Raw genomic sequence first — 15,763 nt, forward strand, 5'->3', positions numbered from 1 at the left:
CCTCTGGCCCAGCCGCATCCTTCGTGCCGAAGCCAAGTCCCAGCCCCAAGCCCCAGCAGCCGGCCACCAGGGGATGCCAGCCCTCGGGCCTGGGGGGGTGCCCCCTCTGCCTGAGCCGTCTGATGGGAGGCTGGGGTGCCCTGTGCTGCCAGCACCCTGCCCTCTTTGCACAAATGCATCTGCCAGCCTGGCCCTTCCACCCCTGGTGCTATCCCAGGCTGCGGCGAGTCCGGCCAGCGACTGGGGCTAGTAGCGGCAGCATGACTTTGCCAAGAGACACACACTGGGGTGGGCGGGCGGGGGTCCCAGGTGACACTGCTCAAGGTGACACTGCTCAGGATCATTAAGGCCCACCAGTGCCCCCCGGGTGCTGGCATTGCCAGGGTGCACAGCATCACCCCAGACCCACACCCCGGGGTGCTCCTGCGCCCAGGTCCTGCTGCACATAAGGAAGGGACCCAACCCTGCCACCATCCTGGCAATCAGAGGACGGAGAGACAGGTCCCACCAAGGGCTGTGCTCCTGCCCAGGGGAGGTACGTGGTGGGCACAGGGAGCCTGCGGACATGTCTGCTGTGGTCTTGCCGTCCTCCCCAGGACCAGCGCCTGCCTGGGAGGGGACACGAGCTGGCTCCTTCTGTAGCACCAAAGCTGCCCTGGTGTCCTGTTCCCCAGGGAGGAAACTGCTTTGGGGAGCAAATGTGCCATCATTAAAGAAAGGACCTGGGATGCCCCCCACCTAAATAACACACCCTGGCTCTAACCTTTTGGCTGAGAAAAGGAGGAGAAAAATGCAAGGGAAATAAATGCTGGTCCAGTCCCCACCGCAGTGGTTTGGCGGTAAGCATCTTTGCACGGGTGTCGGGGGGCCCAATGGGATGGGACGTCTCTGGGTGCAGCTGCCTGGGCCCCTCACAGCCCTGGGCAGGGGGGTGCAATGATCCCCGGACATCTGGGATCCCACTGCTGCACTTCCAGGCGGGAACATAAATATTTCAGCGGAGTAGCCGAGCCCTGTCAGTTTGCATTTGCTTCTGGCAGGGTAAGTGCTGGGGGAGGGGGAGGAAAGGGGGGAGAGAAGATGCTCTCAGAAGATGCGTCACCTCCCGGGAGATGGGGGCACCAGCTCCGGGGCCCGATCCTCGAGGGTCTCCACCTCTGCTTAGTTTCCCTCTATGGATGCTCTTGCCTCCGGGACCGGTGCAGGGCCGTGGTTCAGCCCCCGTTGCCCTGATGGCCAGGTCTCACCCCATGAGCACATCTCGGGGGGCTGCTGCCAGGCTGTGCCGGGGAGGGGGGAAGAGGGGATTCGGCAATTTTGCTCTGAGCCCAGCGAGCAGCGGCACGTCCAGGACCCTCTGGGACGTGGCCCAGCCCAGGCTGTAACAAATCCCCTCCCCCGCTGTAAAAAATGGGGGGCAGAAATAAATCCAAGCAGCTATGGGCAGCGGGGCGTTAAGTCACTGGGGGGAGCCAAGGCGGTGGGCAGCGTCTCTCCGGGGCTGCTGCCGAGCCAGCCTGGCGGGATGCAGGGCGAGGGGCCCCGCAGCCCAGAGGCGACGGTAGATGGGCGGCGAGCTGAGCCCGGCGGGGAGGGCCCGGAGAAGGGTGTCCCCCCGCGCCGGGGGCTGCGCGGGCAGGGTGCGGAGGCGGCACTTTCGAGGGGGGATTTACCCCCGCCTCGGACACACAACCGCGGGCTGCCGGCGGGACTCTGCCCCCGGGGGTGGCCGGGCTCCTCCTCCTCCTCCTCCTCCTCTTCCTCTGCCTCCTCCTCCCCTTCCTCCGGCCCGCTGCACTGTGGGGCTTGTAGTCCTCCCGGCGCCCCGCACGTGGGGCACGACTACATTTCCCGAGGGCCCCCCACATCCTCCTCCTCCTCCTCCTCTTGCGCTTGCTGCGGATCCGGCTCCGGCGGCAGCGGGGCCGCGGGGAGCCCCGGGACCCCCCCACTGCGCCCGGGCGGGCAGGGCCCGCCGCCCCCATGCCCGCCGCCCCCCCAGGTACGGCCCGGGCTGCGGGGGTACGGGGTGCCGGGGTGCCCCCGGTGCTAGGGTGCCCGGGGTGCCGGGCATGTGGGCTGTCCCCGAGGTGCTGGGGTGCCCGGGCTACCCGGGATGCCGGGGCTGTGGGTGCCCCCCGAGTGCCCCTCGGGTGCCCGGCATGCTGGGGATGTGGGGTGCCCCCAGAGTGTCCTGCCTCGGGGGGAGCTGGTGCCGCGCACCACCCCCAACACCCTCCTCTGCCACGTGCACCCCAGACCACCCCCAGCACCTGAAAGATCCACCCATCCCTTGGGTGCTGGGGGGAGAGGCAGGCAGATAGGCGCCCGCACGGTGGGCGAGGGTGTATTTTGGGGAGCTTTCCCCCCCTGTTTTGGGGAAGGTGCCCCAGGGACTCGCGCACCCCCGTCCCCTGCCCGCTCGGCGGCTCCCCACAAAACGCGTCGCGCTTCGGTGGCGTCACTTCTGTGCCACCGACACGCGGCTGCCGGGAGAGCGTCCCCCCGGCCCCCCCGGTCCCCCCGGTCCCCCCGGGGCTGTCCCCTCTCCAGGGAGCTGTGCCTCAGCTCCGCCGCCCGCGTTGCCTGTGGCTGCAGGTTGACAGCCGCGTAGCGTGACGGCGACCGCGTGACCGAGGTCACACCGTGATAACCCGGCGATAGCCAGGTTCACGCGGTGATAACCGCCCGTGCTCTGCTCCCTCTCCTCTGCCTGGCTTGCACCAGGGCGGGGGGTTGACAGCACCAAGCCGGCAGCATCCCCTGGGACTTGCGCCTGCTCGCCTCGCGCGGCGGCAGCTCCATGCGTGCTCTGGAGAGGTGGAGCGGGGTCTGGCCAGAGGGGTTCGGGGCTGGGGTCCCTGCATGTGTGGGGACACGCATGCCAGGAGTTAGGAGCCGGTGCTCCCGGCGACGGTGGCGCTGGGACAGTGGGATGGAACTGTATCCCGGGTTTAACGTCGATGGTTTCCTTTGGGCCAGGGATGAGCGGTTGTAGCCATCCTGGATGGACACAGAAGGAAACGGGGAGCATCTGCTTCCCAAATGGGTTTGGAGCGGAAAGTGGAAAACAACCCGTCGGGGGCCCGGAGCATGTAGTGGGGCAATGCCCTGCAGAGTGGCTGCTGGAGGTGACGATCGCTCACGTCCGCAGCCCGGCTCGGGGACAAGTGGGAGATGGGGCATAGTCCAGGCAGCCTCCTTGCCCTTCCCAGCACAGTGCGGGGTTGCGGTGCCGCATTCGGCACCCAGGCCGGCCCCAGCTCTGGGCGATAGCTGGCTGGCAGTAAGCGAGCGCCGAATCCCTGCCCCACTCCCCAGGGACCTGCTGAAGAGGCAGGGGCTGTTTGCCCAGCTGCGAGCTCCGGGAAGTGTGCATTTTGGTGATGCTCAGGCACTGGCGCTGAAATCCCATGGGAATGCCGGTGAGTCCTCACTGGGGCAAATGGGCACCCCGCTTCCTGGTGCCGATTTTAGTTTCAGTCACAACCAGCTTACCGGTGCCAGCTTGTTTCCCCATTAGCCACATGCGTTATCTGGGGGGGGGCTCTTCAGAGGTGAGCCAGTGCGGGATGGCAGCGGGGGGGCACACACTGGGACCATGGACTTACTTTTTAATGACCGTGATTAGTCATTCTGCAATTAGCGGGGTAATCGGGTTTCTAGACCTTGCTCCCGCAGTAATGTATTGGCACACGTGGATTTTTATGGCTGAAAAAGTGCTGTCAGTGATTTGTCATGGGAGTGGGGAGCACTGGGAGGACACCCCGGCCAGGCCTTCTCCCTTCCCTGCCTTCATCCCATGACCACTAATCGGGTCTCCCTGGCGCTGCCAGCTTTGCTGCAGCCAAACCTCAGGATTTGAGCATTTAATCCTCCTCCGGACCGTGAACCTCGTGGCATTTTGCATTCTCCCCAGGCTGGGTCATGCTGCCCGAGCATTGCGTCCCGCCGGGGGAGAGCTGAGGGGCAGCCGCTTGCCTGTGGCTTGGCTAACGTCCCGCTGACCGCCCAGCTAACGTATAACACGGGCAGCCCCGCGCCCGGTGTGCACATTAACTCGCTTTCACAACTGGCACGGTCCCCGTGGCCGCTGCTGTCTCCCTCTGGAGCATCCCCAGTGCAGGGCGTCTGCATCCCTCTGCCTCTGGGTCTGCAGCGGAGCGACTCGGCTCAGAGGGAAGCATTGCTTTGGGGAGGGGGTAAAATCCCACTGACTCTTAAATGAGAGAAAAAGGAGGTGGTGGGAGCCGAGGATGCCCTGCCGCAGAGCCGGGTGCTTTGTGCATCCAGGCTCTTTTACATGGGATTTACAAATGCCGCCTGAAATGGGCCCCCCCCCCGCTTTTGCACAGCGAGACGCGCGGCTGCTTTTCTTCTTGCAAGAACATCTCCTGGGGAGAAGGTAGTGGTATTTATTTGCCTTACGATTATGGAGGAATTTGAGCCCATGCCAAATGCTGCTTTCTCCCCAGAAACTGCAGCGACGTGGCTTTCGATGTGTCGGAGAGCGCCTGCGGCCAGAGAGGGGCTGCCTGGCCCAGCAAAGCCCGTCTAGCTGACGGTCCCCAGGATAACGCTGCTGTCCCGCTGCAGAGCCGGCAGAGCCATGCCGAACAAGGATGGCGATGCCAAAAAGCCGGTATCGGAGACGGTGCCAGACCAGCGCTGGAAACTGCAAGTCTTCTACCTCTGCTTCTACGGCTTCATGACGCAGATCCGGCCCGGGGAGAGCTTCATCACCCCGTATCTCCTGGGGGCCGATAAGAACTTCACACAGGCAGAGGTGAGCCACGGGCAGCCTGTCTCCCCTGCTGTCCCCCTTTCCGGACACAGTCACCACCCTGGGGCTGGCCAGAGCATCCTCCTGCGGTCCTGGGGTGTGGAGGGGTGCAGGCGTGCCACGTCCTGGGCAAGGCGGCGTGTAGTGACGCGTGGCAGTGCTTTTTGGGGGGGAGCAGGTGGTGTGGTATGGGTCCAGCTGGCAGCGTGTCCCTGTCTCACTGGGCTGCGAGGTCACCCTGTCCCCTAAGTCCCAGGCTCAACTTTCCCTGGCATAAAACCTCGTGCCCAGGCTGGCAACCGATTTTTGTGGGACGATGCCTGACCCCTGCCCACCTGGGCAGCCAGTGGGATGTCAGGGGGGTGCCAGGCTGGGAGAAGCCCCGTCCCATCCCACCGGGGAGACCCTCCCCTGCTGGCATGGTGCACAGTGCAGGGCACAGGGCTGGGCACCACCGGGGTGCTGGCAACGATGGGGTTAGATGAGGAAGGGCCACATGTCGTCGTCCCCTGACCAAGGGGTGCTGGCCCCAGTCCCAGCAGGCTGCTGTGTCCGTGGGAACACTGCGTTCCCAGCACGGGAGGGGGCCGGGACTCAGCCAAGCCCCCGGCTGAGAGCACCGTGGGCCACATTCTTCCCCGAGGACATGCTGCGAAGGGGGGTCAGCAGCTGGTGCCCACCTAAACCGCGCTCCTCCAGGCTGGGGGCATCCCCCAGGGATGTGTCCCGTGCTCAGCCCCTCCTTGTGTGCACGGCAGGTGACCAACGTGATCATGCCGGTGCTGACCTACTCCTACATGGCCGTGCTGGTGCCCATCTTCCTGCTGACAGACTACCTGCGCTACAAGCCGGTGCTGGTGCTGCAGAGCCTGAGCCACGTCTCCATCTGGCTGCTGCTGCTGTTGGGCACCTCCGTCCTGGCCATGCAGCTGATGGAGTTCTTCTATGGTGTCACCATGGCTGCCCGCATCGCCTACTCCTCCTACATCTTCTCCCTCGTCGCCCCATCCCGCTACCAGCGTATGGCCAGCTACTCCCGCTCCGCTGTCCTCCTGGGTGTCTTCACCAGCTCAGTGCTGGGCCAGCTCTGCGTCACCTTGGGCGGCGTCTCTTTCCTCACCCTCAACTACGTCTCGTTGGGCTTTGTCAGCTTCGGCCTCGTCCTCACCCTCTTCCTTGAGCGGCCTCAGCGCAGCCTCTTCTTCAACCGGCCCAAGGAGGCTGGCGATGGCGCTGCGTCTGCTGAGCTGGACAAGATGGCTGGGGGCGACGACGGTGGGGGGACGCGGGGCTGGCGGGAGGCGACACTGTGCCGTATGCTGCGGGAGGTGGGAGCATTGGCCGGGCAACCCCAGCTCCGGCTCTGGTCCTTGTGGTGGGTCTTCAACTCAGCCGGTTACTACCTGATGCTGTACTACGTGCACATCCTCTGGAGCGAGATCTACCCCACGACGGACAACCGCCGGGTGTACAATGGAGGGGTGGATGCCGCCTCCACACTGCTGGGTACGCTTGCCTGCGCTGGGGACACCAGAGATGTGGGGGGACACCCCTGTCCCACTGCGTTCCCTGGGAATGGCTGGGGACACTGGGAATGTGGGGGGACCCCCCATCCCGCTGCGACCCCTGGAAATGGCAATCCTTATGATATTTTTGGGGATGCAAGGGGTGGTTTGGCAGTTGGTGATGAGATGAGCATCACTAGATGAGGTGGATGCAAGGTAGGTCCCATCCTGGTGAGGTGCTCACAGCATCCTTCATCCCCTCCCCAGGGGCCGGCGCCTCCTTTGCTGCTGGCTACGTGAAGATCCGCTGGACGCTGTGGTCGGAGCTGGTGATCGGGGTGGTGACGGCTTTCCAGGCAGGGCTGCTCCTGCTCATGAACACCACCAGCAACATCTGGCTGTGCTACACTGCCTACGTCCTCTTCCGTGGCTCTCACCAATTCCTGGTGCCCATCGCCATGTGCGTGGTACCCCTGGGGACCCGCTCCCACCCCAGCAGGCGGGCTGGCGCCAGGGGCTCACCAGTTCCCCCCTCTGTCCCAGTTTCCAGATCGCTACCTCCCTCTCCAAAGAGCTCTGCGCGCTGGTCTTCGGGGTCAACACCTTCTTCGCCACCGTGCTGAAGACCATCATCACCATCGTTGTGGCCGACAAGAGGGGCTTGGGCTTGTCCGTGCATCCCCAGGTAGGGATGGGGGGCACCTAGGATGGAGGTGGTCCCCTAATGGTGTGGGATGAAGGGGGGAGGCTGCAAGCATCACTCTCTCCCCACCTCTCTTGCAGTTTTACGTGTATTTTGGCTACTTCACACTGCTGGCAGTGGTCTACCTGCTGGCGGCCGTCGGCACGGGCATCCGGCACAGCCGCCGCAAGCAACCGGTGGAGCTGGCCTTGGCCAAGGAGCTGTGCCAGCTCCCCGCCGAGGTCCCGGCACAGGAGAAGAGCCCGGAGGCAGGGGCCGTGCAAGCCTGAGCACCGGCACCATGACCACCGCGGCCGGGTCTCAACTCCATAAGCGAGCATCACCCTCACTGTGTGCTTCATCTCCCGTCCCACCAGCAGGCCAGCCCGTTAAGGACATACCCCTTGGGACCTGTTTTCTGCTCCATGGGGGCAGGGCTGTGCTTTCCCCCCAGCCACAAACACAACCAGAGCAGGGGCAGGCCGCCCACGGCTGCCACCGCTGGGTACCACGCAGGGATACGGATGGGGTCCAGGGGGTCTTGTGGCCACCGGCTCCCCATCATCATGCAGAGCCAGGCTACAAGAGGGTAATGTTTCTTTATTCAGTGCCTTTAGAAAATGGTTTATAGGACACAACCGACAAAAAAAATATAAAGATCCACAGGCTTTAAATTGCATTAATTACACAAAATACAGTAGACTAAGAAATAGAGACTGTGTGACTCGCACAGCTTTTATGGTAATAATTTCCATACAATAATAAAAAGCTAGTTACAGATTTATCTTTTTTTCTTTCTTTTTTGTTTTTTAGCACCTTGGATTTGCCCACACCAATTCAAACCAGCTTTGCTGCGCCTTGGCCCTTGGAGCGCTGCAAAGGGGGCAGGGGGAGGCGGGGTGATGGCGGCGCCTGCCCTCGCTACCACACGTGTTCAACACGCACACGCTCGTAAACACACGCCAAGGACACGCCTGGCCCCGGCTCGGGGCCACCCCATCGCCCCGGTCCCTGCGCTGGCCTGGGTGTGGCTGTACCGGGGGGGAGGGGGCACAGCAGGGATGGGGGGGACCAGACCCCCCTGGGATTTGTGAGCTGCTGGCTGGGGGGTGGAGGTGAGGATGATGGGGGGCTAGGCGGCATGGTCCTTACCTAGAGGGGACAGAGACCATCTGGAGGGAGCCCCAGCACTGCCACGGGACGGTCCCTTGCTTGGGTGGGATGCCGGGGTTTTGGCTGGAGAAGACGCCGTGGCCACAGCAGCAGGGATTTGGGCCTGGCCCCAAGCTCCTGGCAAGAACAGTGCGGGGCTGGGGGGGCGGTCAGAGAAACCCCCCCAAGGCTTTCTGGGAGGGCACACCACATGGCAGCGCCGAAATCTCCCTGCCAAGCATCCTCCTGCCCAGCCACCCCAAAAAGAGCATCCGAGGGGGTGGTGGACGCAAGCTGAAGTGGTTAAATATTAGGGGTTAGAAGAGAAGTGGAGTGAGAGGAGGAGGAAGGCAGCCAGCCCACAGCTGCCCTGCCCGGGTGGGACGTGAGCCCCTGCCGACCCAGGGCAGGGGCGATGGCAATACTCTTTGGCTTCAGGTCTGTGGGAGGAGAAGAGAACCCTGCGGGGCGAGGGCAGGAGATGGAAGGGCTGAGGACCACCACGGGGGTGCCGGGGTGCAGGCTGGCCCGACTCTCCCCGGGGAGATGTGGGGTACCCAGGGGAGGGGGACAGGGGTGTCACTTTTTGGCGGCAGTCATGAAGCTGTTCTCGATGCAGAGGACGATGAAGGCATGCTGGCAGCTGCTGGCTGCCTGCTCCAGCAGCTTGCCGGAGCCCAGCGAGGAAGCCTGGCCGGTGGCGGTGCGCTCCTCCGTCCGCCACGTCTCACAGTAGCTCTCGGGCAAGCGCCGGCCCTTGGCATCTGAGCCATGCCAGATGCTCTTCTGCGGCCTGGAAAGGAGAAAGGTGGGGGGCTGCCGCTGGCCCCACTGCGGTCCAGACCCCCATCTCCCCTCCTTCCCCGTCACTCGATCCCATGCTCACCATCCTGCATCCCGCAGGACATCCCGGCCGTCGAAGGAGAGGATGCGGGCGCCAGCTTGCAGCGGGGCCCCGCTGCCCGTGAAAAGGGCTTCCCAGTTACTGAAGAGCACTTCGTCCTGGTGCGGGGGTGGAAAAAGGGGCGAGGATCAGCCCTGCCTGCACCCTGAGAGCAGCGCAGGAGCTCCAAGCTCCACGGTCACTGCCGTGCAGATGATGGGGGCTTGGGGATGTTCTGCATCTCTCAGAGCTCGCGGGGTGTCGGGAAGGGGACGCACGTACCCGGAGGTTGACGATGGGCACAGCGGTGCGGTCGGCCCTGCGCACGATGCTGTAGAGGTCCTGCAGGCGGGAGGAGAGGAAGGCGCGGAAGGTGCCGGCCAGCCCGACCTGCCGGGCTTGCTGGAAGCACTGGAAGTCAGCGCCCCGGATGCCGCGCATGCCACCGCTCAGCGGGGCGTTCAGGGCCACCAGGTGAAGCTGCCGAGAGGGGACAACAGGGATTGAGGTACATGGCTTTGGCCACCATCATCATCTCCCCTCGGCTGGCACACGGCACTCACAGCGGGCTGGAAGTCCTGGTGCACATGGACAGCCACGGGGGCCGGATCCGGCCGGCGGTGGATGTAGTAGCTGTTGATGAGCTCGTGCTGGTGGTGGAGCAGGGGTTGCTCGGGCAGGCGGTGCTGGTTGGCCACCACCTCGTCCCCACGCCAGGGTCGGGCGGTGGGCGGGGGGCCATGGTTGCGGAGGGGGTGCAGGGGTCTGTGGGGCTGGAGGGGGGGCTGGGGGCCAGTGTAGTGGATGCTGGGGGGCTTGTCATACACCTCATTGTCCTGGGGAGGGAGGAAGAGACAGGCTGAGGCTTGGTGCTGCCCTGAGCAGGATGGGGATGGTTAGGGATGGGGATGGAGATGGCGATGGGGATGGGGATGGGGAAGGGGATGGATGGAGATGGGGATGGATGGAACGAGATGGGGATGGTGATGGAGATGGCGATAAGGATGGGGATGGAGGAATGGAGGTGGGGATGGATGGATGGAGGTGGGGATGGATGGATGGAGATGGGGATGGATGGATGGAGATGGGGATGGGGGACAGGGGACTCACCAGAGCTGAGCTGGGGATCAGGGTGTGCTCCTCCAGCTGCAAGTACATGGCACATCAGATCCCAGCCACCCCCCTCTCCTCTTCCTTGCGTAAGGGTGGGGGGGCACGCCCGAGCATCCCCAAAAGATGCCACAACTCCTGGAACTCCAGGGTGATGCTGCCTGCATCCCCTCAGAGCCAGGCAGTGCAATCCAAGACGGGGTGCCCCCTTCTCCCCCCTGCCCCCACTCACCAGCACCCGGCGGAAGCCCCCACGCAGGCGGACGTAGAGCTCTTGCCGGTCGGTCAGGAAGATGAGGCTGCCCTCGGGCAGCTCGTGCGCGGCGCTCAGCATCGCCTGGTAGGTCGGCAGAGCACGCAGCTGCGGGCACAGCCCGGCGGGTGGCTCAGGGCTCGGCCAGCCAGCCCGTGGGCAACACCGCCCCAGAGCCCCAACTCACCCCCAAGGACATCCCACTGGTGCCTGGTGGTCCAGGGGGTCCTGGTGGTCCGGGGGGGCCAGGGATGCTGATAGCTGAGAGGAAGAAGAGTGAGATGGAGAGGGCTGCAGCACGGAGCACGGGGAGGGATGTGAGGGGTGTAGAGAGGGATGTGGGGTGTGCAGGAAGGGATGCAGGGGTGGAAGGGAGGGATGCAGGGGCACGGGTACTCACCTTGTCTGTGGGGGCCTGGGAAGGAGGGTGGACCGGGGGGGCCGGGAGGGCCAGGGGGGCCCTGCCGCCCCTCATATCCAATACCAGGGGGGCCCTGAGGTCCAGGAGGCCCCGGCGGCCCAACGATACTGTCCCCCTTGGGACCCTAGGCAGTGTGAGAGAGCATCCCTGGAGCAAAGCACCCAGGGATGCCGCCCTCCCCATGCCCCCCTCGTCCCCCGCGCCGTGGGGTACTCACCGGCAGCCCGGGGTAGCCCTGGGGCCCTGGAGGCCCCGGCAGCCCGGTGACGCTGGGACCATAGAGCGGGGTGCTGCCTGGCTCGCCTTTCTCGCCCTTGGGACCTGCCTCCCCCTTGTCACCCTGCAGGATGGCACCGTCTTAGGGTGAGCGGCCAGGGCACACCCCGGTACCCCAAACAGTGTCAGGTGCCAGCCCCGCGAGCCGCCGCCGGCAGGCAAAGGGCTTACCCGCAGGTTGGCACCAAAGTGACTCAGGTCGTAGGGGAAGTGGCCTGTGGGGAGAGAGAGAGGAGGGGAGAGGAGAGTGGGGGTGGGCACGAGCCACCCCCTGCCCGCCTCTGCCTGCGGGGATGGGTCACCCACCTGGGGGTCCCGGGGCTCCGGCATCGCCTTTCTCTCCCTTTTGTCCTGGAAACTGGTGGAAACCTATGGGGAGCAGCAGAGAGATGCCGTCTCAGCACTGCAGCATCCCAGCCCCAGGTCTGAAGAAGGGTGTCCCATCCCCCCCTCCCCAGCCTTGTTGGGAGTCCCCAAACTGCCCCAAGGAGGCTGGGAGAGGGACATCCTCTTACCGGGGAAGGCTGGCAGCGCGGGATGGCCAGAGTCACTGAAGGCCTGCAGGGATGCAAAGGAAGCAGCTGCAGAGATGGCAGCATCCTCGGGGACCCCCGCCTCAACGTGATGCTGCAGGATGCCACCGGAGTGTCCTCCGTCCCCTCCGGCCAAGCAGGGGGCACTGGGGGGACCCGGTCACCACCCCTCAGCTTCCCCCATCGTGGTGACCGTGTTGTTACTCACGTTGCTGCTGTCGTAGACTATGCTGCCGGGTGGCCCGGGGGGGCCTGGGGGACCTGGGGGTCCTGGGGGACCCTGCAGGGGGGGAGAAGATGCGTCAGGGTCCTGCAAAGTGGACAGTCCCCGTGGGGGGGGACACCGGGGCCATGCCCTGCCCCAGAGGGGCAACCAGTCCCTGAGAGAGGGAGGCGTGTGCCCTTTGCCAAAGGGATTCGCATCCCCAGGGAGACCCTTGGTGTGTGTCCCCCCATCTGCTGGGCCAGCGGCCTGGGGGGACTGCAGCAGCGCTCACCCGCAAGCCCAGCGCGCTACTGACATCCGCGGGGTCACCCTTCTCACCCTTCAGCCCGTTCATGCCGGGACGTCCCTGTGGATGAGCAGCACGGATGAGCCTCGTCCCCATCCCCCCCCCCAGCTCCAGGGTGACACCCCAGCATCACCACTGGCATCCCGGCATCACCCCGCCCCTCGGCACTGCAGGGACACGATGGGGTTTGGGGTTCGGCGGGTGCAAGACATGCAAACGGGGTGGGGGGACGCAGTGGAGGAGGCGATGGCCGAGGGGACAAACAAACCGGGAGCGGGTCTTACGGGTCTGCCCGGAAAGCCGATCTCTCCCTTCATCCCTGCTCGTCCCTGGGGACCCTGGAGGGGACAGAAGATGAGGATGGGGGTGCTCAGAGTGGGGACACCCCCCCGGTCCCTCCCCACGGGATACGAGGAGGATGGTGATGGTGACTTACCGAGGGTCCCATTGGTCCCCGCAGCCCTGGCTCCCCCTGCAGACAGCGGAGAGGGAAAGGGCATCACTACCGGGACCACCCGGCACCTGTCGCACGGGGACGTGCCCCTCGTTCCCGCGGCATACCCACCTTTTCTCCTTTCGCCTTCGCAGTGACCATGGTCCCATCAGGACTGATGATGACTCCAGGCTCCCCCTTCTCCCCCTGCAAGAGAGGAGGAGGCGCGAGGGGCGATGGAGGGACCAGGCTCCCTCCCATGGCGGGGCTGGCATCACCACTGGGACCGGTGGCCAGGCAGGATGGGGGACCAGGAGCGTGACCACCCCATGGTGCAGAACTGGCCCGGAAGAGTTACCTTCAACCCCGGGGAGCCCGGGGGACCAGATGACCCCTGGTCTCCTTTCGGTCCCACCGGGCCCTGCAGGGAGGAGCACAGAAGCCTACGTCAGCCCCGACCCACCAAAGGCAGACGCCGATGATCACCCCAGCATCGCTGCAGCAGGACCAGCAACCAGAGGTTTCACCAGGGCATGCCCAGAGCTTTCACTCTGACTCCCCCCTCCAGTGCCCAGATGCTGCCCCATGCTCCCCTGCGGGCACCAGTGCCACCCCTGCGGTCCCCAGCCCTGCCACCAACTCACCGGGAAGCCGGCGTGACCCACTCTGCCCTGCAGACAGAAGCAGAGACGCTTGTATGAGCAAACCCCCTCTTTGCAAGGAACCAGGTGCCCTCCTGGCACTGCCGGGGGTGTGGGTGGCAGGGGGGCACCTACCTCTGGACCAGGCAAAGCCGCCAAAGACTTCTGGAAAAAGAGACAAAAGAAGGTTTTTCACCCTGATCTTTGTGCTGAAGAGGTCAGAGCTCCTGGAGAAGTCTCTCTCAGTTCCCTCACACAATGGGTGCTGGGCCCCCCCACCCCGCAGTTTTAGCTCCCCCAAGCTGCGGTGAAGCCAGGCCCCATCACTTACGTCTTCGCTCAAGACAGTGATGACCTGTCCAGGGGGACCAGGTGGACCAGGGGGGCCGGGCAGCCCCACACCGTCTTGGCCTCGCTCACCCTGGAAGACACAAGCCATCAGCCCCAGGGCCACCACCGGCCAGTCCCCATCCCCAGCCCGGTGGTACCTACCTTCTCGCCGGGGCCGCCTCGGTCACCTTTGGGTCCCTGGAAGGAGGAGCAGGCAGAAGTCAGCTTCCTGCTGGGCACTGCATGCAGCCGGACCCTGGCTCACAAGCAGAGACCCCCTCCTGCCTGTGGCTCAGCAAAACCTTTCAGGCCACCCCCCTTGCCTGCAAGGTCCAGGCAGCGAGCCACGGGGGGATGCTTTGGGTGGAGGTGATGGCAAGCAGGGTGGCAAGCTGATGAGTATGGGGTCCCAAGCAGTGTGGGCAACCCTGGCACACGGTGAGCCCAGTCCCAGAGGAGGGGAACAGCTGAAGGCATGGCGGGGGGGGGGTGGATTTTGACTGCTGGGGGCAGATTTTGGTTGCCGGGGATAGATTCTGGCTGCTGCAAGTGGCCCTGCAGCGAGCGAGGGTGCCCTGCCTGGAGCGAGAGCAGAGCTTCTGGAAAGGGGGGGGCTGATGCTCCTACCTGTGGTCCGGGGAAGCCCTCCAGGCCAGGGCGGCCATCCACGCCAGGCATGCCAGCATCTCCCTGCAACAAGGTGCAAGAAAGGGCGAGATGCAGTACAGAGCATCCTCCCGACAGCCCCAGGTTGGGGAGCACAGGGGTCCTCTCCAGCACCCCACCAACCCCAGAAGCTCACACACAGCCTGTCCTGACCTCTCGGTGCTCTTACCTTTGGTCCTGGCAAGCCGGGCTGCCCGGGGCTGCCGACCTCCCCCTGCAAGGAAAGAGGTGTCAGAGCAGGAGCATCCCCGCAGGCTGCCCGTGGGCATCCTGCAAGGATGGAGCCAGGCTCCTGCAGCTGGCTCTGGCAAAGGGCGAGGAAGGCATTTGAAGGGCTCCTCACCTTCACCCCTGGCAGTCCTGGCACCCCCTGCAAGCAACAAGAAGGGGGCCATGAGCATGGGGTGATGGCGGGGCACACGATGGCAGGGGACGCCCTGGGGAGCCCAGGATGGAGCAGAGGGAAGGAGCAAGAGCGGAGCTACCTGTGGTCCTTCGGGTCCGGGTGGTCCGGGGGAGCCGGCAGAGAACGGCAGCCCCGACCCCTCCATGTCGCCCTAGGTGGGAGGGGAGAGAAGGGGCTGAGCCATGTCTGCCCCCGCTCCAGTTTATCCCACCCGCCCATCACAGGGGTGATCACTTACAAATCCAGCCTCGTAGCCAGGCCCCGGCGGTCCCGGGGGACCGGGGGGCCCTGGCTGCCCTCGGGGTCCGATGGGCCCAGGAAGGCCAGCTAACCCCATCTCTCCCGGGGCTCCTGCTGGTCCTGTTTCTCCCTTGCTGCCCTGCAAAGGGGACGAGAAAAAAAAGGGGACAGATGGGACGAGGTGGCAAGGGTCTCTGCCTGGTGCCTGCAAGCGGGAGGCAGCGCATCCCCTCCCGCATCCCCAGACCACCCCTTGGGACAGAGCACAGGTGCTCCCCCGGCTCCGGGGCAGAGCGGCTTTGTGCGATGGGGCATCGCCCAGCTCCGGTGTCCCTCGTCCCGGCTGTCCTCCCATGGCACCGGCTCCCTGTGCGATGCGCACGGTGGCCACCAGAGGCTCGTCTAAAACCATAAATGTGATTTTTTTTTTTTTTTGCGTGCATCGCCGGCTCCGATGCGGTGGCAGAGCTCAGCGCTGAGGGGGGATGCTCAGCGGCACCCTCGCGCTTTGCTACGGGTCTCCGAGCAGCAGAATCAGTCCTTACGCCTGCTGCCGACCCATCTGCCCTCTCATGTCAGCAGCCTTAAGGAACCTTAACTCTTGAGGCTCTTGCCCCCAGCTCGGGCTGTGGTGGATGGGCCATCCGAAGGGGCACCCTGGCCCCCGAGGGAGGGGAGGGTGATCACGCGTGCCCCAGGAAGCCCCCACCCTGGGGGATGCGGGGCGGCAAGAAGCTGGAGGAGGCGGGCAGAAGAGTGATGTGCAGAAGATAGGGGGTTTTCCAGCGGGGTGTGGGCACCCAAACTCCCCCAGGCAAAGCCCCTTCTGTGCCTTGAAACACCCTGTTCGGCTTGCCAGCCCACTTCTCGAGGCAGCAGTACTTGGACCAAAGCCAAGTGAGGGTGGTGGGAGCCCGGCGAGCATTCTGGGGGTGGT

The 15,763-nt window shown here is 64.8% G+C and overlaps 2 protein-coding genes across 6 annotated transcripts in view; one reads left to right on the forward strand and one right to left on the reverse strand.

Annotated features, from left to right (window-relative positions):
- The first annotated feature begins 1,868 nt into the window (after nucleotides 1-1,868).
- Nucleotides 1,869-7,913, forward strand: SLC19A1 (solute carrier family 19 member 1). Of its 3 annotated transcripts, none has more exons than XM_075512073.1 (6): nucleotides 1,869-2,002; nucleotides 4,476-4,786; nucleotides 5,542-6,289; nucleotides 6,556-6,748; nucleotides 6,832-6,973; nucleotides 7,784-7,913. In XM_075512073.1, the coding sequence occupies exons 2-6, from the start codon at nucleotides 4,610-4,612 to the stop codon at nucleotides 7,871-7,873; spliced, it is 1,350 nt and encodes a 449-aa protein (XP_075368188.1). In that variant the 5' UTR covers nucleotides 1,869-2,002; nucleotides 4,476-4,609; the 3' UTR covers nucleotides 7,874-7,913. The 3 variants fall into 3 exon arrangements, with proteins under 3 accessions (XP_075368188.1, XP_075368186.1, XP_075368187.1); XM_075512071.1 differs by lacking the exon at nucleotides 7,784-7,913 and adding an exon at nucleotides 7,072-7,750; XM_075512072.1 differs by lacking the exon at nucleotides 7,784-7,913 and adding an exon at nucleotides 7,072-7,750 and having other exon boundaries at nucleotides 1,885-2,002; nucleotides 4,597-4,786.
- The window catches only part of COL18A1 (collagen type XVIII alpha 1 chain), a 41,266-nt gene continuing 33,383 nt past the window's right edge, over nucleotides 7,881-15,763 (reverse strand). For 2 of the 3 annotated variants that reach the window (XM_075512069.1, XM_075512068.1), the window contains 27 exons: nucleotides 14,825-14,965; nucleotides 14,666-14,737; nucleotides 14,524-14,550; nucleotides 14,350-14,394; nucleotides 14,142-14,204; nucleotides 13,677-13,712; nucleotides 13,516-13,605; nucleotides 13,320-13,349; nucleotides 13,188-13,214; nucleotides 12,902-12,964; nucleotides 12,676-12,750; nucleotides 12,547-12,582; nucleotides 12,395-12,448; nucleotides 12,096-12,170; nucleotides 11,807-11,878; nucleotides 11,581-11,623; nucleotides 11,372-11,434; nucleotides 11,237-11,280; nucleotides 11,007-11,129; nucleotides 10,769-10,913; nucleotides 10,556-10,629; nucleotides 10,348-10,476; nucleotides 10,116-10,151; nucleotides 9,569-9,841; nucleotides 9,288-9,485; nucleotides 9,009-9,124; nucleotides 7,881-8,915 (listed from right to left, as the gene is read on the reverse strand). In XM_075512069.1, coding sequence (XP_075368184.1) covers nucleotides 8,702-8,915; nucleotides 9,009-9,124; nucleotides 9,288-9,485; nucleotides 9,569-9,841; nucleotides 10,116-10,151; nucleotides 10,348-10,476; nucleotides 10,556-10,629; nucleotides 10,769-10,913; nucleotides 11,007-11,129; nucleotides 11,237-11,280; nucleotides 11,372-11,434; nucleotides 11,581-11,623; nucleotides 11,807-11,878; nucleotides 12,096-12,170; nucleotides 12,395-12,448; nucleotides 12,547-12,582; nucleotides 12,676-12,750; nucleotides 12,902-12,964; nucleotides 13,188-13,214; nucleotides 13,320-13,349; nucleotides 13,516-13,605; nucleotides 13,677-13,712; nucleotides 14,142-14,204; nucleotides 14,350-14,394; nucleotides 14,524-14,550; nucleotides 14,666-14,737; nucleotides 14,825-14,965 — 2,364 coding nt within the window. In that variant the 3' untranslated portion in view covers nucleotides 7,881-8,701. The remainder of the gene's footprint in view (nucleotides 8,916-9,008; nucleotides 9,125-9,287; nucleotides 9,486-9,568; nucleotides 9,842-10,115; nucleotides 10,152-10,347; nucleotides 10,477-10,555; nucleotides 10,630-10,768; nucleotides 10,914-11,006; nucleotides 11,130-11,236; nucleotides 11,281-11,371; nucleotides 11,435-11,580; nucleotides 11,624-11,806; nucleotides 11,879-12,095; nucleotides 12,171-12,394; nucleotides 12,449-12,546; nucleotides 12,583-12,675; nucleotides 12,751-12,901; nucleotides 12,965-13,187; nucleotides 13,215-13,319; nucleotides 13,350-13,515; nucleotides 13,606-13,676; nucleotides 13,713-14,141; nucleotides 14,205-14,349; nucleotides 14,395-14,523; nucleotides 14,551-14,665; nucleotides 14,738-14,824; nucleotides 14,966-15,763) is intronic. The other variant, XM_075512070.1, reaches the window with a different exon arrangement.

Source organism: Mycteria americana, chromosome 9 (genome assembly GCF_035582795.1).
Source record: "Mycteria americana isolate JAX WOST 10 ecotype Jacksonville Zoo and Gardens chromosome 9, USCA_MyAme_1.0, whole genome shotgun sequence".
Taxonomy (NCBI): Eukaryota; Metazoa; Chordata; class Aves; order Ciconiiformes; family Ciconiidae; genus Mycteria; species Mycteria americana.